At 38.6% G+C, this 24,312-nt stretch overlaps 1 protein-coding gene across 8 annotated transcripts in view; it reads right to left on the bottom strand.

Moving 5' to 3' along the window:
- Positions 1-24,312, bottom strand: part of phf3 (PHD finger protein 3) — a 173,912-nt gene that overhangs the window by 87,691 nt on the left and 61,909 nt on the right. For all 8 annotated transcript variants that reach the window (XM_063040252.1, XM_063040224.1, XM_063040260.1 and 5 more), the window contains one exon: positions 16,652-16,847. In XM_063040252.1, coding sequence (XP_062896322.1) covers positions 16,652-16,847 — 196 coding nt within the window. The remainder of the gene's footprint in view (positions 1-16,651; positions 16,848-24,312) is intronic.

Genomic DNA, 24,312 nt, shown 5'->3' with positions numbered 1-24,312 from the left:
GAAATTTAGATAGCCAAGTAGCACTTAGAAAATATTTAGACACTGGTGCCAACATATATTTATAAAAATTTAATCGCCTTTGCTGCACATTCACCAAAATGTATTTTCTATTATTTTAGTGACTTCTTGTACATACTTCAGGAGTTCCTTCCATTGTGCAACAGAATATTTCCTTTAGAATAGACAACTGCACGTCATTGCACTACTTTCGTTAAGAACAGCAAGTAGCAGAAACCAAGGATTAATAGACCAGTTGGCCTAGAATCCATTTCAAAATTACAAGGAATACCAAAGGTCTATGAATAAACGGAGACTGAACAGAAATTCTAAGGCTGCAACTTTGTATCTAAGAGATTTACAAACTTAGTCAGACTTGTCATCCAAAGAACTGAAACCAGTCACTGAATATCTTAAAAAATTTCCCAAGATGAGAGAGCATAAACGTGCATTTGTAAATTGTAGCCCATTTCTGACAAATGTGATTTTTTTTTTTAAAGTGATTAAACCAGTAGACAAGCTGGTATCAATGCTGTCACAAAAGACTACAGGTACTGAAATCTGGAGCAACATCTGTGAAAAGAAAGAACTGGCAGTGTTTTTGGTTGAAGCCCACATCAAAGTGTATCTATTTCCAGAAAGTGTCCGATAAAACCTATCAGACTATAACTGGTAGCTGTTTGCATAACTAGGAAAGTTGCTAAACAAGTCAAAATTAATGAACAGGTACAAAAAAAAATCACAGTATGTAACTAAAGCTACCACAGAAGACTTGAATGGTTGCTACAACAATGGTATTTGTAAATTCAAGAAATTCTGCAGATGCTGAAAATCTAGAGTAACAAATACAAAATACTAGAGGAACTCAGCAGGTCAGGCAGCATCTGTGGAAGGGAATAAACAGCCAACATTTTGGGCCCAAAATATCAGCTGTTAATGCCTCTTAGACGCTGCTTGACCTGATGGAGATCTTCCAGTATTTTGCGTGTGTATTTATAAGTGACTTTGATGGTGGGATAAAAAGCTTGTAGCAACGGTAAAAAAAATATAATCCTGGAGAATTTTCCTTCAATATAGACAGGGCAAATCAACTCAGCAAGCATACCCTAGAGATCTAGGCAAAAACACCAACCGGGGAATAGGCTATTTTATCCAATCAAGCAGGAAAAATTGGTCATCGCAAGGGATTTCTTGATAAGAGTAATATTATTTATTACTTAATTTAGAGTTCTTATTCAACATTCTTAATCTGAAACTCGGGCCAAATTTAAATAAAGCAAATTATATAGTTTTGAAGGGATAGTTATCTAGGGTGAATTTCAAATTGAGGCCTTATGGTGAGCAGACATATTTGAAAATTTGCAACACTGTTACACCCACTGAAGATTCGGAGATAACCAAGAGCACATGGTGAAAGTAGTTATGGGCAGATTTAAATCAAGAGGCTTATGATGTTGCAAACCTGAACAGCAAACTTGAGGACTGAGAATATCTGAACAACAGGAAAATTATCAAAAATTGATCATTATCAATGATCAAAACTGTATAAAAATTCAAAAGTTTTTACAAATATCTACAAATTTAAGATGCTTCTTGGAAGCTGAGAGAAAAGAAACTGTGATGGAAAATATAGAAGTGACTAAGATGTTAAACAGCTACATATTTCCATTCTCAAAGCATAGAACATATACCATATTCTCGATGTAGTGAGGAACCAAGGGGCTGTCAAAATGAAGCACTGAAGCTAATTATCAGTAAGGGAAAAATTACCAGACAAAAACCCCCTGAATCTAATGACTGACAGTATATCTCAAGATTCTAAAAAATGCTTCTGTAGCAATAGTAGATGGACTGAGTGTGATCTACCAAAGTTCTCTAAAATAGTTTGATCTATTAGAACATTTGAGGACATGACTAGTAAACTATAGTACACTTAGATTGCAGAAGATATTTGTAAAAGATTCCAAAAAAGCTATACAAAGACTAAGTTAATTCTAATATAGAAGCATAGAGGAAAAAAAACTAACAGACACAAAACTGATTGGCAGGATATTACTAGTGGGCCACAAGAACCAGTGTATTGGCCACAGCTATTTACAATCTGCTTGAATCAATTAGATGAAGTGCAAATTTTGTTGATAATACAAAACTAGATGGGAAAGTCAAGAATGACAAAGCTTCAAGCAGGAAAAAAAAACGTGGCCAGAAAGAGAGCATGTGAAATGGAATGAAGATAAAAGTTAAGATATTCACTTTGGTAGGCAGAACAGGGAAGCAGACAACAGGAATTCTGCAGATGCTGGAAATTCAAGCAACACACATCAAAGTTGCTGGTGAACGCAGCAGGCCAGGCAGCATCGGTAGGAAGAGGTGCAGTCGACGTTTCAGGCCAAGACTCTTCGTCAGGACTAACTGAAGGAACAGGGAAGCAGATTTCTTTTTTGCATTGGTGTTCAAAGAGATTTGGGTGCTTTATTCACTGAATTCACTGAAAGCTGGTACGTAGATAAAACAAGCCACTAGAAATGGCTTGTCAGGTTTTGATGAAGGGTAGTTGGAATAAATTGGCAAAAATCTTAACAGCTGTACATTACTTTGGAAAGACCACACCCCTGTAGTTACGTATAGTTTTCAAATCTTGACCCCTGGAAGGATATACTAGCTTCAGATTCAGTGTTATGTAAGTTAACAAATGTGATCGAGGGATGAAGTTTCTAATCCAGTGCAAGAAGAATGAATGGGGCTTCAACTCTGCAGTTTAGAAGATCTCATTAAAACATATCAGGAGGAATTTCTTTACTAAAATGACTTTTGAAGTCTCTGCTCTACAGGACTAGGAATCTTCCATCATTGAGCAAAATCAATACTGACCATCAATTCTTTGAAGTCTAGAGAAATCAAGTTATATGGGGATTAAGCAAGAAAGTGGAACTGAAATAAATGACCCATAAGCTCCACCAATGGCAGAGCAGAATCAAGAGCCTACTTCTGCAGCTATTCATATTCTTAAATCCACAAAACGGCAGTGTAGTGATTAGCATGACATTATTACAGCTCGGGGCATCAGAGATCAATTACAGTGTCTTCTATAAGAAGTCTGTACGTTTTCCCCATGGAGGAGTGCATTTTCACCCACATTCCAAAGACGTACTAGTTAGTAAGTTAATTGATCATTGTGAACTGCCCTGTGAGTAAACTAGAGTTAAATAGGTGGGCTGCTGGGTGGTGGGTGGTGCAGCTCACTCTATATCTAAATAAGTAAATAACCTGACGAAGTTATAGAAATTATTCTGATTAGGGCAAAATAAAATACAAAATGAAAAAAGCTATAAATTGATAACACTCCAATGGAAGCAAATTTGAGGTTATCCACTTTGGACAGTACAAGATAGGAAAGCACTTCCTAAACAGCAAAAAGTGCTATACTATACCGCAATCGAGATTGGAAAGGAATGAAAAAGGTTAACAGAAAGCTATTCCTAATATTTTGGAGCCTGAAAACACATACATAAGGGCATGGTTAAACTACACTTGCCCTTTGCACAGCTCTGGGCACCACACACAGAAAAGACAGCAATTTAGGTTGGAGTCCCAAGATTCCAATTATGAGACTACAGAAACTAAGCTTGTATTCACTGGAATTTAGAACAGTTTTCAAAAAAAGAGCTAATGGTAACAGGAAACAAACACCACAGGTTCTGATAAAGGGTCTACACTAAAAGGACTGAAGCGTCTCAGCCCAAAACATTGACATTTTATTCATTAAATGCTGTCTGACCTGCTGAGTTTCTCCAGTGTTTTGTGTGCTGCGCTGAATGTCATTAAGAATTTTATAAGCATTGGGCTATTTAAATATTATATCTAGACTTTCACACATATGGTATGGGACATAAATGGACCGAAGAGAACTTCACAAGGTATATGCCTATGTGTTGACCCTGTTAGGGGTGAATCGAGAATCACAGACCATTTAAGAGACAAATTAGGCGACAATTTCAAACTCTAGATCACCCTCACTAAAAGGGCAGCTGAAGTAGTCATTTTGCTTATTTATTCCAGAAAAAGAGAGATTGTTATGAGCCAGGAGATGAATGGCTGATGCGAGTAGATGCAAAGCAGAGTTGTGGTGACAATTAGTTGATTTCATACAAGCAAGCTGAAAGGGCTGACTGGCAGACTCTTGTTACAAATCTGTATGCTTATAGTGAACAAATGTTAGGTCAATTAATATTTGATTAACAATTAACTCAATTAACCATAATCTCACTACATGGCTGACCAAGCCACAAAGCCACAGAAATTTGTACTTATTTTTCTTGACTACTTATAGCAACATTCCCTACCAGAATGCAGTACTTTTCTACTGTTTTGTTTAAGTTGAAGATCATTACAATTTCTTTTCTCCCTCTCAACTAGAGGAAAATAAGAATTAAAAAGAGTTGTACTGAAACACTGCCTACAAAGTGGTGGAAGCAGGGAGTATAACTTCAAAAGGAAAGCAAATGGGTACATCAGTGTTTCAATTCTGCAGGACCATAGCAATAAAACAGAGAGAAGGGATGGACAGGAATGCTCAACAGAAGTTCAGAGTAGTATTGATGAGCCAGATAATCTACATCATTGTCACAACTGTTCTGAAGTTTGCCCTAGCTTAAAGATGTCTCTTCTCAAATGAATCAAAGAATACTGTCAAGATAGTTTTCAACTTGACTAGCAAAAACTTCTAAACTGGAAAAGGTAGGAGGCAGGAACAGTTCAAGTACAACCCAACCTTCAGATTTATCAAAAGGCAGGCATGGACAGAGGACAAGAAAGCAATTATGAAATGTTAGTTATCCCAGATTGGTGGGCCAACATCTACGGAAGTTTGAGCAGGGAAGATGAGAAACTCAAAATATCAGAAATGTTTGAGTGAAGCCCTGACCCTGAAGTAAAGAAAGCTAATTAGTGGCATGTTGGTGTGATCACTTGTTCTGTTAAAAATAATCTTCCAAATTGCTCCACACTAAAGAACAATGCCAAGTTTAAAGAATATTCTCGCATTTGATGTGTGAGGCAGGAGTGTACACAAACAGCTACAAAGTAGTCTCAGTGCAGCATGAGTTGGTGGCTCTGGGCATTTTATGATTCTTGCATTGCAGGTGCACCAGGCCGAAACAGGAGTGAGGGGTGTGATATCATTGACAGTCTGATATATGGTATGAAAACAAGAGTAATTAGGATAGTAAATTAAAAGCCTATTGCCCAAGACAGGTCATGAATCCTGAATGATTCACTCTGATTCTTAATGCCAGCAATTGCAACTCTACTTAACAGTACTTAAGAGACGGTTAAAGCTGTCGTGGGGTAAGGGAATACCCTGGAGCTAAAAGCAAAAGTGAGGTGAAGACAGGGGAAAATGCCAAAAAATTTCCTGGGGAGATGAGGCACAGTCTCTGTCTATGTAAGTAGGGTCCAATGAAAAGGCAGAGCAACACAACCCTACTTGAGGTCAGCCTTCAAGCCAATCCCAGTCAACTGGATTTTGATGTGAAAAACATTAAATCAGGACCTCCATATGAATGGATAGGAGATAACTATCATCTCACTGTCATTTCTGGTAAGTAAAGAAATGAAGTTTTGTAAATGTTAGGTTTATTTAAGGTTGAAAGGAACCAAAATTTTGCACAAAACAATCAAAATATTTACATTGTTTAAACTCAGTTTTACAGAGCTTGTAGTTTTCCCCCAGCAGACTTCTAAACATTGAAGTTAATAAAGACATAACAGATTTAATTTGTTACAATATTGATTTGTCTTTAACAAGTAACATGTATAACAAAACTTTGAATATTGAGAGATCAGTGTCTGTCGAGGGAACATCTTCCATTGGTCATCTCTGAAGATGGAGGTAGAGCTCCTCAGAAGGCTACACTTCAAAAGTCCTGCTGACTTGCAAGGATGACTCCTGTAGACGTGGCACATTCCCCACACAACTGAAAGGGATTTTTCTGGTTGTTTTGTCTCCCGTAGAAATCCGTATCTCAGTCATGGGAAAGACAAGATGCAACACACTTTAAACTTTAAAGTTTAAAAGGAACCTTAAAGTCACATTCAATTATTCAAAGTAATGATAGGAATCAAAAGCAGCACTTTTTTTCTTGCCTTAGCCTCATCACGAACATTTCAGTGATACACAGTACACTGCTAACTCTTATACAGGAACGGCTACTTGTTAAATTTCCACCCTTATTTGACTGATTCAGCTCCAGTCCCCTGTGGGTGGAACCACAAGCCACAAGATTTATGGGAATTGGTCATTTTCATTGTTAGAATCTACACTAGAGGTCAAAATCTTCAGGTCATCTCAGAATGGATGCTTGGGGGTTGGGGGGGCGGCAGAGAGAGATATAAAATCACTAGACAATTCATTGTTGATTTGTCAGTCAGTCTCGAAGAGCAACTTAAGGCAGACAGCAAAAAGTCAATTCCTCAGATATTTTCTGAATTGTTGATCAAGGTAGTTCTGACTGAAAGATCTGCATATTTAGTGGCTCTCAACTCACTGGGCATAGGCAATCAGTTCCCTCCTTTAAAAAGTAATGCACAACCATTAAAGCCGCTGACTAATTTCCTCCAGTAAAGCCTGTAAAATTGTGTTATGCAGCCCAAAAGAAGGTGGCTTTGTTTTTCTCACATTCAAGCTGTTTAATGCATCAGGTTACAAGGAATATCATGTGTGCCAAGATAACAATTTGCAAATTTGAAGGAATAATGTTCTTCTTTTCTCCATCCTAACCCCCAACTGGAGGAAACCCAAATTTGAGGGTTGGTAGTAGCCAATCTTCAGGATGAAGGTCCGCTGGGAAGGTGGTTTTGACTGACAAAGTTAATTTGGGTTTCAGGTTTTTATTTCACATTATTCATGAATAATATACTGATCTTTTAAGATGATTAGATTTTGTCCAGAAACATAAACATTAATTCTGGAAAATCTCAGCTAATCAAGTAGCATCCGTGAAAAGAGAACACAGTGAATGCTTTAGATCAGGGATCTTTCCTCAGAGCTCTGAAAGGTTACTGACCCAAAAAGTTGACTTGCTTCCTTCCACTTGATACTGCTTAACTGGCTGAATTCTTCCAGATTCCAGCATTTGCAATTCTATTTTTTCATTTGCATTTTGAATGAACAAGTTACATGAACACTAATGTGGAGAAAGATTCAGCCAAATAAGCTTTTACACACATGAGCAACTTTATTATCCATAAGAAGTTCTTAAATTCTTATTACTTTTGCTTCTATAACAGGGGTCCTCAACTTTTTTTAATATTGACAATATTCTTGCGGACCAGCCAATTGGGGGGGGGGGGGGGTGGTGTTCAAGTAGGGTTAAACTCGCCTCAACATGTCTTTTACAGTTAGGGTTGCCAACTTTCTCACTCCCAAATAAGGGACAAAAGTAGCAGTGAAATCCTGACCTGGCCCAAAATGTCGACTGTACCTCTTCCTATAGATGCTGCTTGGCCTGCTGCGTTCACCAGCAGTTTTTCTGTGTGTTGACAGGACACTTGTGTTTACCCCAAGAAAGACTACCAAAACCATGAAGCCTTGCATGGGCACCTGTGTGCTCATATGTGATGTGCGCATGTGTGTAGGTGCCGATTTTTTTTCCACGAATTGGTTTTGGCTTAATCTTCTTGACTACACTATATATACATTATTTCTACTTTATATAGGCTGTGTACTTATCATATCATTCCTGCTTTTACTATATGTTAGAATTATTTTAGGTTTTATGTGTCATTTCGGGGGTCCCCAACCCCTTTTTTGCACTGTGGACCTGTTTAATATTGACAATTTTCTTGCAGACCGGCCGACTGGCCGACCGGGGGGGGGGTAGGGTTGCCAACAAACAAGAGTAGCAGTCAAATACGTTGAGCTTACCCCGAGAAAGACTACAATGACCATGAAGCCTTGCGCGGGCACCAGTGCTCATGCGTAACCTGCGCACGCGTGTCCCTGCCGATTTTTTTTTCCTGCAATTCATTTTTGGCGATTCTGTTCCGGGGGGGGGGGGGGGGTGTTAATCACAACCGGAATATAGGTGATAAGTGGCTAATACACTCAATTTTGTTTCTAAAAGGATTTATCTAACAAATTTAATATTAAACACACAGCGCATATTTTCCTCGCATGAACATAGCAATAAATCAATTATCAGGGGAGGACAGGGGAGCTTGAAGTAAGTGTTGAACAAACTTCCAGCAGAAGTGGTAGAGGCAGGTTCGATATTATCATTTAAAGAAAAATTGGATAGCTATATGGACAGGAAAGGAATGGAGAGTTATGGGCTGAGTGCAGGTCGGTGGGACTAGGTGAGAGTAGCGTTCGGCACGGACTAGAAGGGCCGAGATGGCCTGTTTCCATGCTGTAATTGTTGTATGGTTCTATAAGTCAATAGCATCATAACATTTTAAGTAACGTTTGGATATTAAACACACCACACATATTTTCCCCGTATGAACATATAAAATCATTGCAACACACCAATATCGCTGAATCAGTGGGAGCCCTGGGCTTGTTTTCCTGCAACAAGACGGTCCCATCGAGGGGACATCGATACTTGAAGGGGGTTCCTTATGTCCAGTCTATTCCGCAATTTCGTTTACGTTGCATTCATTGCAGAAAACTCCGCTTCGCAGAAAAATGTTGGCAATGAAAGCAACATTTTCAGTGCTTTCATGGCTATCTCAGGATATTTAGCCTTGACTTTGATCCAGAATGCCGGCGGAGATGTTATGTCAAACATACTTTTCAGCCCGCCGTCATTTGCAAGCCCGAGGAGTTGATCTTCTTCCTGCGCTGACATGGATAACGCGCGGGTAATGACCTCGCATGCGTAATGGCTCAACAGTGGGCGTGACAGGGAATGAGGAAAGGTGCAGCTGACTCACATCGCCAAATCATATCGTTTCCTCGCGGCCCGGTAGCACGTGCTTTGTGGCCCGGTACCGGTCCGCAGCTCGGTGGTTGGGGTCCGCTGTGTTATTTGGTATGATTTGGTAGGTTATTTTTTGGGTCTGGGAACGCTCAAAAATTTTTTCCATATAAAGTAATGGTAATTGCTTCTTTGCTTTACGCCACTTCAGCACGAAAGGTTTCATAGGAAGGCTCTACCTTACCGGAGGAAATACGGGACATGGGCGAACCCGTATGGGACAAACCAATTTTGCCCAATATACGGGATGTCCCGGCAAATACGGGACAGTTGGCAACCCTATGTTCAAGTTCAGCAGTGCGCGACAGGGAATGAGGAAAGGTGCAGCTGACTCATATCGTTTCCTCATGGCCCAGTGGCAAATGCTTTGCGGCCCGCTACCGGTCCGCGGCCTAGTGGTTGGGGACCGCTGTTCTATAACACAGGGAATTTTGTAAAGCTTTTAAGCAGTGCAAGCATAAACAGAATACTACAAAAACCAACTAACCTCATTATAAACAATCTTTATCTGCCAACAAAACGATAAATAAATACTTTGGTACCTTTGTCAGAGTAAGTGAGTTGACAAAATACTAGTGGAATAATGGAACCCAAATAAGAACAGAAGAAATTTGGCAATTATAAACATAATTATGGTAAAAATGACCAGATTATGAAGGATATTAATCCAACCAGAATGAGGTTATTTTAGCTTTTCTAAAGCTGTCTAGATTAACGAATTGTAAGATAAAAATGAGATGCCTTCATGAAAAATTATAAAAATGGGTGTCTTACTTAAGGCACATGGAAAGCAGAAATCATGTATTAATTATAAATTAACACAAATACTAAGTTACTAGAATCTAGTTGTGACACTGATTAACCATTGAACAATAATGAAAGTATAATCTCATCAATGGAGCAGTGGAAAAACAGCAACATCTTAGGTTGATAAACTTCGAAATCTTTCCGATCATAGACCATAGATGTCACCTGATGGTAGGCATTCCCACATTTTTTTTTAGAATTATATACTTCCAGCAGTATTTTTTCACTTGAATGAAACAGTCAAAACTGGTTAGAAGGCCAGTATGTGACATAACAGACCTTTAGAATGGTTATAGATATGAAGGAATACTTATTGAGCAGTTATTTCATTTAGTTTGGTGACGGGAAGGGATGAAAAGAGAAATGGGGGTGCAATCTTTTGAATTAGAGCGAGTCCAGTCGTGTGAAATCAGGAAGCACGGTCCCTGAAAAAGAAAAAATTCTGGAACTCTCTTAATTGAAACGTTCAGTCAGTTGAAACATTCAAGACAGAAATTCAAGTTAGCTGAGGGCAAGTTTGTTTATTAAATCCCAACTGTTTAAGAAAGAATATAAAGGAGCTTAAATGCAAAGGGGCAAACACAAAAGATCAAAAGAATGATACTAAAGTTTTAAAAATGGTCTATAATGAAGGACAAAAATGGAGCAGCTACTGAGCTTAGTATCTGCAAGAGATTGTAACATCTTGTTAATGGCACTGCGTAAAACAAGCTAATACATTCAAATACAGAATTCTAATTTTTGAAAAATTTGAATAACAGTATAAATTTTCAAGTCAAGATTAACTGACTAGTTTTGAAGGAAAATTAATATAGTTTTCCCAGTTTTAAGGGAAAAAATGCCAAAAAAAAAAGACATTTTAAGGTGGCAGGTTTTGCCCTCCACTGTTAGGAAGTAATTACAGGGGGCGGGGGGCAGTCTACTTATAAGTAGAGATAGAGGAGTCTGAAAACAATGTTGCAAAGGTGTGGACATATCTTTTTTAAATTATTTTGTATATAATTGATGAACAGATAATGACCATGAACATCATCTCACTCTTTTTGCACTCACTTAATTTTTATATTCTTATTGTAATGTATATTTTATGTACTGCTGCCTAAAAACAATAAATTTCAAAAGGTTAGTAATAATAAACTTGATTCTGATCACCTTTTTCATTAGAACTGAACTGTTTCTAATTAGCTTTACAATCAAGACACAGTAATAACAAAGGCAAATGACTGTACTCCCTCTTCATTCTCTATCAAACACTGTGAATTTTGCAGACCTGAATCTGGAGTTTAGTCCAGATTTGACCCACCAGATCAAGCCGTCCAGGGTCATACTGTACTTTCAAGAAATACATAAATTAAGGCACCATGCATTCCTCTGAATATCCAGTCTGATCTGCTGATAAATTGAAATTAATTTCAATTTAGCTGAATAGGCAGGGGTTATCTAATACACAGAGAGTTCCCTGAGGAAATACCAAAACACTACCCAATTAGTAAATATATTACATCATTTTCATCAGCATTTTAAAAGCACTTGAAAATTTTACAAATACATTTACAGAGCTGATAACTGTAGCCTACTCTCAATGGCCATGTTATTAGGTAAACCTGTACCCCTGCTTGCTAATGCAAATATTTAATCAGTCAAACATGTGGCAACAACTCAATGCATGAAAGCATGCAGACGTGGTCAAGAGGTTCAGTTGTTGTTCAAACCAAACATCAGAATGGGTAAAAAAAAAATCATCTAAGCGATTTTGACTGTGGAATGATAGCTGGTGCCAGAGGGGGTGGCTTGAGTATCTCCAGTACTCCTGGGATTTCCACGCACAACAGTCTCTACAATTTACAGAGAATAGAACAGAAAACAAACAAAAATCCAGTGAGCAGCAATCATATGAACAAAAACACCTTGCTAATGAGAGAGGTCAGAGGAGAATGGCAGGACTAGTTGAAGGCAACAATAACTCATAAGCACGTTACAACAGTGGTGGGCAGAAAATAATCTCTGAATGCACAAAATGTCGAACTTTGAAGTAGATGGGCTACAGCAGCACAAGACAACGTACATACACTCAGTGGCCACTTTATTAGGTACCTCCTGTATAATGGAGTGGCTATAAAGATTATACAATTCTAGTTTGAAACTGAGGAAAACTGAAATTTAATCTCAATATCTAAATAATAATTGTTTTGTATTTCTGAAAAGAATTCTCTACTAATTAGATCCAAACTCATTTATGGGCTAGAAATTTTCATTTAATAAGAGATTGCTAATCCATGAATATTGAACATTAGCTTCACAACTTTTTGCCTCCCACACAAAACGGAACAATTCTGCAAAACTGAAAGTTTGCAAACTTTTCATAGCTACAACCCGCATCAATTACACAAATAAATGGACAACTATGATTACAAATACAAACTTTGTTTCATGGCATAAATCTCGAGTAACCTGAAATGGATTTTGAGTACTTTGTATTAATTTTATCCCAAAATTCAGGTGCCAATATTTAAGTATTCAACAGAGTAATTACAACTAAGCTGTTGCTCCAAGTGCTGACAGACCCACACAGATCCTATAGTTAGTCTCTCATCAGTTCCTGTTGAAAGTAATGGAGACTGTTGCATCCCCCACGACTGAACTTCCTTTCGTAACATGCTCAATGGTGAGGAGTTACACCGCTATCACATTTAGTCTGCACTCTGCTGTACAGTGTAAAACAAAGTACTATGTAATGGAGTTTTCCTAATTGGCTGATAATTTTGAGTGTTCAATTGCTTTCTTTAAAAAGACACAACAGTAAACCTGTATTGGAAAGATTTATGATTATGATTTTTATCTGTTAATATTATGTTAATATCATTTTATCTGCTGGATGTGATACATGCACTGTGTTTTGCATCGTGGTCACTGAAGAATGTCATTTCATTTAGCTGTATACTGTGCCTTGAAAAAGTATTCAGCCCCCAACCCTTTGTTTACATGAGTATTACAACCAAGAATTTTAATCAATTTAACTGAGGTTTTTGAAAAATTTGTGAATCACATGCTCCGTTTTCACAGTACAGCCCAAAAAAAGGACAAATTGTAAAGCATGAAACTAAAAATTGAAAACCTGAAATATCAGCAGTTCCAAAGTATTCATTCCCCCTTTGCTCAGTACTCAGCTGAACCACCTCTTGCATCCATTACAGCCAGTAGTCTTTTTGGATAAGTCTCTATTAGTTTTGCACAACATGATAGAGCAAGATTTGTTCATTACTCCATGCAAAATTGCTCAAGCTGTGCCAGGTTAGTTGGGAAGCGGTGGTGGACAACAATCTTGTGGTCTTGCCAGAGATGTACAATTGGATTAAGGTCAGGACTCTGGGCCACACAAGCACAATTTTCTTCATTTGAAGCTACTCCATGCTTGCTCTGGCAGTGTTTTGGGTTGTTATCCTGCTGAAAGATGAACTTCCTTGCTAGTTTAAGCTTTCTGGTGGAGGCTAGTTTTTTCGTCCAGGATCTCTCTGTATTTAGCAGCACTCATCTTCCCATAAGTCTTGACTAGATTTCCAATCCCTGCTTCTGATAAACATCCCCATAGCATGATGCTACCTCCACCCTACTTTACAGTAGGGATGGTGTTCCCTGGCTGATGCACAATATTGGATTTCCACCCCACATACCATTTAGTGTTGAGACCAAAAAATTCCACTTTTGTCTCATCTGGCCACAAGACCTTCTTCCACATAATCATAGTAAGTCACAGAAGTACAGCATAGATACAGGTCCTTCAATCTATCTAGTCCATGCCGAAAACCATTTCAACAGCCTACTCTTTATGATATTTTCTCAGTAACGCTTTGCAAAGTCTTTACAGACAAGGACACTTTTTTTAAAAAAAAGCCAGGGCTTTTTCCTTGCCACACTTCCATAAATACACCTTTTTGTGCAAGGCCTTAGAGATTATGGAGCCATGAACCTCATCTACAGTTTCAACCACCAACTTCTGCAGCTCACTCAAAGTGATTGTTGCCGTCACAGTAGCCCCTCTTCTCCAGCGACTTAATTTAGAAGGGCAGTCTGACTTAGGCAGTATGGTTGTGGTTTCATATTTTTCCCTTAATGGACTGCACTGAGCTCTGGGCTACGCTCAGTGCCTTTGAGGTGGTCTTGTATCCTTCCCCAGATACGCGCTTCTCCATTTTCATTTCTCTGACTTGCCTTGAATGCTCTTTTGTCTTCATTTTGGTCTGGCTTGTTGAAAATCTACCATACTGTTGGACCTTATATAGAGGGGTATTTATTCAGGAGATCCTCCAATTTTTTTTACATCAACAAATTGGGTGAGTTGGTATGATAATATAGTGTTGCAACTGAGGAAAGCTAGCATAGTAATTACAAAAGGAAGGAATATTTTTTCAGCCTCAATTTTGGTTTTAATTTTTTTTAATATACAAGTTATTGATAGATTTTGGAATTTTTCTTTTGATTTGACATGATGCAGAATGGTTTGTAGATTAGCTCAAAAATTCCTACTTCAATATAGTTTAAATTTAGAAAGTAAGACAGTAAAATATGAAAATAGCTGTAGGGTACAAATACTTTTTCCAAGGCATCATATGTGTGTACAGTTGAATAACAATAAATGAACTTGAATTTGGGTACTTCTTTCTCCACATTTGTTCTAAAATAAAGCATAAGAAATTTTGCTAAAGTTGAACACCAAGTATTTGTTCCACACCACCATTCATGGGTGTAACTGCATAATTTCAGGTGAGCATGGGCACTTTTAATGTGGACTGAAACAAGAGACAAGAGAGTAGTTTTACTGAAACAAGTTAGTTTCAGTAAAACTAACGTTTACTGAAACCCTCAGAAAGATTGATATTTTCCTCCCTCATTTTCTATTCTGCACTAATAGCACTGAACAAAAATTACTAATTTTTAAAATAACTATCCATTGTAAACTTTACCATATACATGAGGGGAAGGGTGGAGTGATCCCCATTTTGGAAACTCAGTGTCAATGATTCTTGATTAGTGTGAGTTTTAAATCCATTTCCAAATGGAACATTGGGATCTACAAGTATACAGACAACAAAAGAAAAAAAAATTCTTAAGGTGTAAGAAAGTGAGATTTCCTGTTTTAATTTCAGATTTTCACTATTTTACATTTTGTTCACTTTTCTACTACTCTGATAGCTACACAAGTCTGATCAGATCAATTGCCACCACATATTCATTATTTTATCACTGACCTCATCCAATTATAGCCATAAGGTAGTCAGGAACTCATTTGGCTTTGTCCAACCAGAATAAGATCATTTCAGCAGATGTATGCAGCTGAGCACCTCTCTAAGATGGAATGCAGAAATCTATTTGACAAAATGTTCTTAGACAAAGAGAGGGGAAAAGTGGATGAGAAGTAGTCAAAATAATCCACAGCTTATATTAAAATACTCAGGACCAAATGTACAGCAAGAGAAAACAGGAGAGAAAAGGGCTGTCTAACAACACTAAGGACAAACAAATATACATGGAGAGACACTAACAAAGATCCATGAGCCAACGAGAGGAAAATTAAACAGAAATAGTAAAAGGTAGGTGGGCGACTAAAAAGACTGGGAAACTAAACATACACAAGGCCAATGATGTCATGAATGATGCTGAAAGAAGTTAGTTACGTTAGTAGTATATAGCACTTTCAACAAAGAAAAACTCATATGCACTTTAATGAAGCATAAAACTATTCATTCCTTTGTCTTGGTTAGTGTCCCTGAACCCAAGAGGAATTTCCTACAAGGATTGTAGTAAAGGAAGCAAAAAGCAAACACCAGATCTGAGTGACAGAGTCAGACAGCAATGTCAAGAGCAGTCCAACAACTCTCAGAAACACTGTACAATTCACCAGAAAAACCTAGTCAGTTCTGCAAGCTTTAAGAATTGGTGAATGTGCAAGATTTTAATAAACGTCAGGCCAACGAATGAAGCCCAAAACCAAAGGCCTCTTAACTTACTGCCTCAATGGGTTGATAAGAGCTTTGTACTGACAAAGTACAGAATAAGTTTGTTCCTGCTGGTGGATAATAAGCATGTGATATCAAGCAGGAATGGAGGGAAGAAATGGAACTACACAGTTTACTTCGAGATCAGTTCCTAGGTCAGTGCAAAGCAGCAAGATAGTGTACTGATAGAAGATCGTTTACGGCCTTAGTGCTTGACTACAAATTTTCTCACTGGATATAGGTGTTTAGCCTTGACACAAGCACCTTTCTACAGCAGCCCCAAGACTGAGGGCCATTGTTGTTTGCAGCACAGAAAGAAGCCATTCAGACACTATAGCAGACTGACAGATCCAAAAATCAGTTGTGATTATGTTCTCTCCCTGTAGGAGAAAAATTGCTTCACACATTTTTCCAATTTTCTCTCAAAAAGAATGTGTTCTGCCTTAGCCACTCAGAAATACTTCTAAATCTGTTTTAGGGAAACCTGATAATGTAGTTTAAGTACGGAGTTTGCCTGAACAACTTAAAAACAGCAAGAGCAAACCCAAGTCCCATAATACAGGATAATATCACACAGTAGTAGATGGTTACTGTAACAGTAGTTAGAGAAATAATAACAAAGCAACATAAAGTTTAAATTTTTAAACCTGAAGGCAAAAATAAAACCAAAATTTGTTGAGGACAAGAAAAGAACACATTAGAACAGGACACAGTTTTAAATGAAAACATCAGGGTAGAAAGAGTTTACAATGAATTTGACTCCAAGAACATTTCTGCTATTATACTGCTTCACTAGACATGGAAAATACATTTAAATTACAATATTTACATTCTTGTCTCCTGTGACAAGATCCGATCTAAATCATTTTCACGCACCTAGTTTTGGAAGTTTTTCTCCTTGACTCAACCGGGTGGCTGCAAGGTCTTTAAGCAGTTTGTCTTTCTTGTGTTCAGGTGCTTGCGATATTCCTGTTAATTGTCCTGTAACGCGCTCATTCACCAAATGTGCTTTTTTTGCATCCTTTATCTCCGAATCCTTAGTGTTAGTGATACCAGTTCTCATAACGGAAGCCTAGAATGAATCCAGTACACATCAACATTATTAAGTATAGGCATTAACAAAGATTTGAAATTTACACTTGATTTTGACCCATGCACAGCAAGAAAACTGTAGCTGTAAACTATGTTTAATATTCAAAACAATGCTTTTCATTTAAAGTAACAATTCCAACATACCCATCATTAGTTTAACAGACATCATTTGAAATCAGCAGATATATCTTGCACACAAATAAATCTTAGCTGTGGGGGATGATACAGTATATGAAACTGTTAAGTATACGAACTCCATTCAAAGGTCACCAGTAGTGCACCTTATACCACAACTTTAAGAAAAATATGAGAAGGGATAGAAGGAAGCTGAAACAAACAAGATCTGCAGATGCTGGAAATCCAAGCAACACACACAAAATGTTAGAGGAACTCAGCAAGCCAGGCAGCATCTACAGAAAAGAGTAAACAGTCGATGTTTCAGGCCGAGACCCTTCACCAGAACCATTGTTACTCATTCTAATGAATCACAAAAAAGGCCAAAGTAATGATAATAAAAACACAAATACATAAAATAGCTTATATACATTGTAAAGCAATACTGTATCTAGTGTCTGTACATAAGGTGATTGACAGGACTGCTAAAGTGGTGGTGGTTGGGGATGTGGAGTGGTGGAGTTAGTGGGTGTAGGCATTGATCAGTCTTACAGCTTGGGGAAAGCAGCTGAATGCTAAATGCTACGTAGCCTTCTCCCTGACGGGAGTGGAAGCAGGTTGAGTGGGTTCCTTCATGATGTTACTGGCCCTTTTCCAGCACCTTTCTGGAAACATATTCTTGATGATAGGTAGACTGGTGCCAGTGATACCTTAGGCTGTTTTGAGTACTCATTGTACAACCTTCCTGTCCACCATAGTAAGGTTGGGGGAAGGGGGGGGGGAGGTTTAATAGGAACCTGGGGGGCAATTTTGTCCCAGACGGTGTTCATTATATGGAATGAGCTACCAGAGGAAAATGATTGAGGCAGGTACATTAACAACATTAAAAAGATAGTTTGGCAGGTACGTGGATAGGAAGTTTTGAAGGGTATGGGTCAAATGGCACTAGCTTAAATGAGAATCTTGGTCAGCATGGGCACGAGCCCAAGGGCCTGCTTCCTTGCTAATAACTCTGAGGCAGATAAGATAAATGGCCAAAAACTTTCTCACAGGTCAGAGGAACTAGAAGGCACAGGCTTAAGCTGAGAGATGAAAAGTTTTAAGGGTATCCAAGGGGTCATCTTTTTTTACACAGCAAGTGGTGGCTACCTGTAACAGGTTGTAAGGAGAGGGTAGAGGTAGATAAAAATTATTTAAAAAGCATCTGGTCAGATATTTAGATAGGAAAGGAGTAGATGATACTAAGGCTATTGCAGACAAATCAGATTAGTGTAGACAGGCATCACAGTCAGCATGGATGAGGAAGGCTGAAAGGGCCCATTTCTGAGCTGTGCATTGCTGTAATTCTATCATGTGCTCAGGGTCATTGCCAAAACAAGGGAATAGTTCACCGGATTTTCAGAATGTTTTAGGTTCACAGCTTCTCCTTAGGCTCCTTGCTGATTTAGTTCAAACTCAGGTATTTTATGAATTGGTAAAAAGTGCAGTTCTACTTTCAATTGGCAACTTTCCTTACTGCTCGTTCATGGATTAGCAAGTTTATTTTGGGTGCAGGATATTCAATCCAATCTGATTTACTGAGTCACACTTCATAAGAGTCCAGTTCAAAATAAAAATCAAAATAATGTTATATGCTAAAATGGGAAACACAGGCAACATTTATAAAAGACCATTTATAAATAAATTTACTTTTCAAATGCAATTAAGAATCAAAGGTAATTTTCTTTGATATACAAGAACATAAGACCATAAGATATAGCAGCAAACCTAGGCCACATGTCCCATCAAGTCTGATCTGCCATTTCATCATAGCTGATCCAATTTTCCTCTCGGCCCCAATCTCCTGCCTTCTCCCCAGCTCCATTCATGCCCTGACCAATCCAGAATCTATCAACCTCTGCCTTAAATATACAAAATGACTTGGCCTCCACAACTGCCACAAAGAATTCCACAGATTCACCACTTTCTTTCTTTTTAAATCTTTTCATTAATTTTCCAAAATTATAAACAGAATAATAATACTGATACAAAGAGATTGGAATTATCTTATTGTTGATAAACATATACAAAAAAGGACTTCAAATAATGGAGGTGTAATAGAGTTCCAAACTCTTAATATAGTTAATCATAAAGAAAAAAGAAATAAAAAGAAAAAAAATAATGCAAAGAAAAACCCCCCAAAAAAACAAAAAACTAAATACTAAACCCAAAAGGAAAGCATACGGAACAAAACAAAGCTGGACCAATATCTTAAATCAAATACATAAAATAATGTCATCAACTCCGCTCCTCTATTCATATATTTTAAATTAATGAGGAGGATTCGGAAAAGGTCAAGTTACATCATATGGAAATGTTAAATAAATGGCTTCCAAGTCCCTTCAATTTTAACCGAAGGATCAAAAATGACACTTCTAATTTTTTCTAAATTTAGACATGATATAGTTTGAGAACACCATTGAAATGTAGTAGGAGGATTGGTCTCCTTCCAATTCAATAAAATGGATCTTCTGGCCATTAAAGTAACAGATGCCATCATCCGACAGGCTGAGGAGGATAAAGATCTATGTTCCGTCATTGGCAAACACAAAATTGCCGTAATAGGATGGGGTTGTAAGTCAAAATGCAAAACTGTTGAAATAATATCAAAAATATCTTTCCAGAATTTTTCCAAAATAGGGCAGGACCAGAACATATGAGTCAAGGAACCACCTCACCGTGACATCTGTCACAAATAGGGTTTATATGGGAATAAAAACAAGCTAGTTTATCTTTAAACATATGGACCCTATGCACTACTTTAAATAGTATTAGCCTATGTTTGGCACATATACAGGAAGAGCTAACTAATTGAAAAATTTTATTCCATTTCTCTATAGGTAGGCGATGTTGAAGTTCCCTTTCCCATTCATTTTTAATTTTATCAGATATACCTGGCTGTAATTTCATAATTATATCATAAATAGTTGCTATTAATCCCTTCTGAAAGGGATTTAAACCTAAAATTTTAATTGGTGATATCAGTAGGGTGTGAAATCAGGAAGGTAGGCAGCATGGTATTTAAAAAGTTTCTTATTTGTAAATATCTAAAAAAAATGGGATCTGGGCAAATTATATTTATTGGATAACAACTATTCAAAAGACATGAAACAGTTATTCAGAAATAAGTCACAGAAACATGTTATACCTTTCATTTTCCATATCAAAAAGACTTGATCCATAACCGAGGGTTGAAAAAAAATTAGATATAATAGGGCTTGATAATATAAATTTGTTCAAACCAAAATATTTACGAAATTGAAACCATATTCGTAATGTATGTTTAATTATTGGATTAATCATTTGTTTATTCAATTTAGATAATACAAAAGGAAGTGAAGTTCCTAAAATGGAAGCCAAAGAGAAACCTTGTACAGAGTAACCTTCAAGATTTATCCATTGTTGACTTGGAATTATATTCCAATCTTGTGCCCAAAATATTAAATATCACATATTAATTGCTCAATAATAGAATCTTAGATTCGGCAATGCTAAACCACCATCTTTCTTGGACTTCTGTAAATATTTTTTACTTAACCTGGGATTTTTATTCTTCCATATATAGGAGGAAATTTTAGAATCAATAGTATCAAAAAAAAGACTTAAGAATAAAAATTGGTATCATTTGGAGTAGATATAAAAATTTAGGTAGAATAATAATTTTAATAGCATTGATTTGGCCAATCAGTGATAGAGACAATGGGGACCATTTAACCTGACTAACGATAAAAGATTGAGCTTGAATAAGTCCTTAAGTCTCTTAGCAATTTTAACTCCCAAATAAGTAAAGTAGTCAGTAATCACTCTGAATGGTGAACATCTATAAATGGGAACCTGCATATTTAATGGAAAGTTCACTCTTACCAAGATTCAAATTGTAACCAGAAAAACTACTAAACTGAGCAAGCAGAGTTAATACTGCCGGAATGGACTTCTCAGGGTTAGAAATCTATAGTAGTAGATCATCTGCATATAGTGGTAATTTATTTATCTCATTTCCACGGGTAATACTAAACATATTAGGAGAGTCACGAATAGCAATAGCTAATGATTCCAAGGCAATGTCGAATAATAGTGGAATAAGAGGGCAACCCTGCCTAGTACCAGGGAATAACTGAAAACAGGAAGATCTTTGATTATTAGTAAATACCAAAGCCAAAGGAGTAAGATATATCAATTTAATCCAAGAGATAAATATCGGACTAAAATTCAATTTCTCAAGGGTATTAAATAAACATCAAACAACAGGAATTCTGCAGATGCTGGAAATTCAAGCAACATACATCAAAGTTGCTGGTGAACGCAGCAGGCCAAGCAGCATCTGTAGGAAGAGGTGCAGTCGACGTTTCAGGCCGAGACCCTTCGTCAGGACTAACTGAAGGAAGAGTGAGTAAGGGATTTGAAAGTTGGAGGGGGAGGGGGAGATCCAAAATGACAGGAGAAGACAGGAGGGGGAGGGATAGAGCCGAGAGCTGGACAGGTGATAGGCAAAAGGGGATACGAGAGGATCATGGGACAGGAGGTCCGGGAAGAAAGACAAGGAGGGGGGGTGACCCAGAGGATGGGCAAGAGGTATATTAAGAGGGACAGAGGGAGAAAAAGGAGAGTGAGAGAAAGAATGTGTGCATAAAAATGAGTAACAGATGGGGTACGAGGGGGAGGTGGGGCCTTAGCGTAAGTTAGAGAAGTCGATGTTCATGCCATCAGGTTGGAGGCTACCCAGACGGAATATAAGGTGTTGTTCCTCCAACCTGAGTGTGGCTTCATCTTTACAGTAGAGGAGGCCGTGGATAGACATGTCAGAATGGGAATGGGATGTGGAATTAAAATGTGTGGCCACTGGGAGATCCTGCTTTCTCTGGCGGACAGAGCGTAGATGTTCAGCAAAGCGGTCTCCCAGTCTGCGTCGGGTCTCGCCAATATATAAAAGGCCACATCGGGAGCACCGGACGCAGTATATCACCCCAGTCGACTCACAGGTGAAGTGATGCCTCACCTGGAAGGACCGTTTGGGGCCCTGAATGGTGGTAAGGGAGGAAGTGTAAGGGCATGTGTAGCACTTGTTCCGCTTACACGGATAAGTGGCAGGAGGGAGATCAGTGGGGAGGGATGGGGGGGGACGAATGGACAAGGGAGTTGTGTAGGGAGCGATTCCTGCGGAATGCAGGGGGGGGGGGAGGGAAAGATGTGCTTAGTGGTGGGATCCCGTTGGAGGTGGCGGAAGTTACGGAGAATAATATGTTGGACCCGGAGGCTGGTGGGGTGGTAGGTGAGGACCAGGGGTACCTTATTCCTAGTGGGGTGGTGGGAGGATGGAGTGAGAGCAGATGTACATGAAATGGGGGAGATGCGTTTAAGAGCAGAGTTGATAGTGGAGGAAGGGAAGCCCCTTTCTTTAAAAAAGGAAGACGTCTCCCTCATCCTAGAATGAAAAGCCTCATCCTGAGAGCAGATGCGGCGGAGACGGAGGAATTGCGAGAAGGGGATGGCGTTTTTGCAAGAGACGGTGAGAAGAGGAATAGTCCAGATAGCTGTGAGAGTCAGTAGGCTTATAGTAGACATCAGTGGATAAGCTGTCTCCAGAGACAGAGACAGAAAGATCTAGAAAGGGGAGGGAGGTGTCAGAAATGGACCAGGTAAACTTGAGGGCAGGGTGAAAGTTGGAGGCAAAGTTAATAAAGTCAATGAGTTCTGCATGCGTGCAGGAAGCAGCGCCAATGCAGTCGTCGATGTAGTGAAGGAAAAGTGGGGGACAGATAGGCACGGAACATAGATTGTTCCACAAACCCAACAAAAAGGCAGGCATAGCTGGGACCCATACTGGTGCCCATAGCTACACCTTTAGTTTGGAGGAAGTGGGAGGAGCCAAAGGAGAAATTATTAAGAGTAAGGCCTAATTCCGCTAGACGGAGCAGAGTGGTGGTAGAGGGGAACTGATTAGGTCTGGAATCCAAAAAGAAGCGTAGAGCTTTGAGACCTTCCTGATGGGGGGATGGAAGTATAAAAGGACTGGACATCCATGGTGAAAATAAAGCGGTGGGGGCCAGGGAACTTAAAATCATCGAAAAGTTTAAGAGCGTGAGAAGTGTCACGAACATAGGTTGGAAGGGATTGAACAAGGGGTGATAAAACAGTGTCGAGGTATGCAGAAATGAGTTCGGTGGGGCAGGAGCAAGCTGAGACAATAGGTCGGCCAGGACAGGCATGTTTGTGGACCTTGGGTAGGAGGTATTTTCTCATTTCTGCATACCTTGTCACTCTGTGGTTAAGAAGGCACACAGTGCATTGGCCTTCATCAATCATGGGATTGAGTTTAAGAGCCGAGAGGTAATGTTGCAGCTATATAGGACCCTAGTCAGACCCCACCTGGAGTACTGTGGTAAATTTTGGTCACCTCACTACAGGAAGGCCATGGAAACCATAGAAAGGGTGCAGAGGAGATTTACAAGGATGTTGCCTGGATTGGAGAGCATGCCTTATGAGAAAAGGTTGAGTAAACTCGGTCTTTTCTCCTTGGAGCAACGGAGGATGAGAGGTGACCGGATAGAGGTGTACAAGATAATGAGGGGCATTGATCGTGTGGATAGTCAGATGATTTTTCCCAAGGCTGAAATGGCTAGTACAAGAGGGCACAGTTTTAAGGTGCTTGGAAGTAGGTACAGAGGAGAAGTCGGGGAAGTTTTTTTTTAAAAAACACAGAGAGTGGTGTGTGTGTGGAATGGGTTGCCGGCGGCGGTGGTGGAGGCGGAAACGATAGGGGCTTTTAAGAGACTCCTGGATGGATACATGGAGCTTAGAAAAATAGAGGGCTATGGCTAAGCGTAGGTAGTTCTAAGGTAAGGACATGTTCAGCACAGCTTTGTGGGCTGAAGGGCCTGTATTGTGCTGTAGGTTTTCTATGTTTCTATTAAACATATTCTAATAGACAAATGTTAAATAACTGAAATGCAACAGTAAGATATCAATATTTGTTAGAACATATAAAGTAGCTCTTCAGAAGCAGCAGTTTCCTTCTCAACTAAACCTTAGCATTATGATTGGTGGTAAATGACTGGAAGCCCAAGGCTTGCCTCCATCCAAAGTTGCCTTTACATGGCATGAGATATTTGAAGGAGAGCACAGACACATTTTGATGAAAATAAAAAGAGGATGCTAGTGCTAGGGCAGCTAAGTAAATTATAAAATTATTTCCTTGTCTAACTAATGTGCAGAAATACCACAGGATCTGTGATTTTGCCCTTCTTTTCATGCTAAAGCATACATGTTTTTTTAAATAAAGATAAAATCCACAA

The sequence above is a fragment of the Mobula hypostoma genome, chromosome 2, assembly GCF_963921235.1.
Source record: "Mobula hypostoma chromosome 2, sMobHyp1.1, whole genome shotgun sequence".
Classification (NCBI taxonomy): domain Eukaryota; kingdom Metazoa; phylum Chordata; class Chondrichthyes; order Myliobatiformes; family Myliobatidae; genus Mobula; species Mobula hypostoma.
Note: the sequence above shows the minus strand (reverse complement) of the source record. Positions and strands in the feature narration are given on the sequence as shown.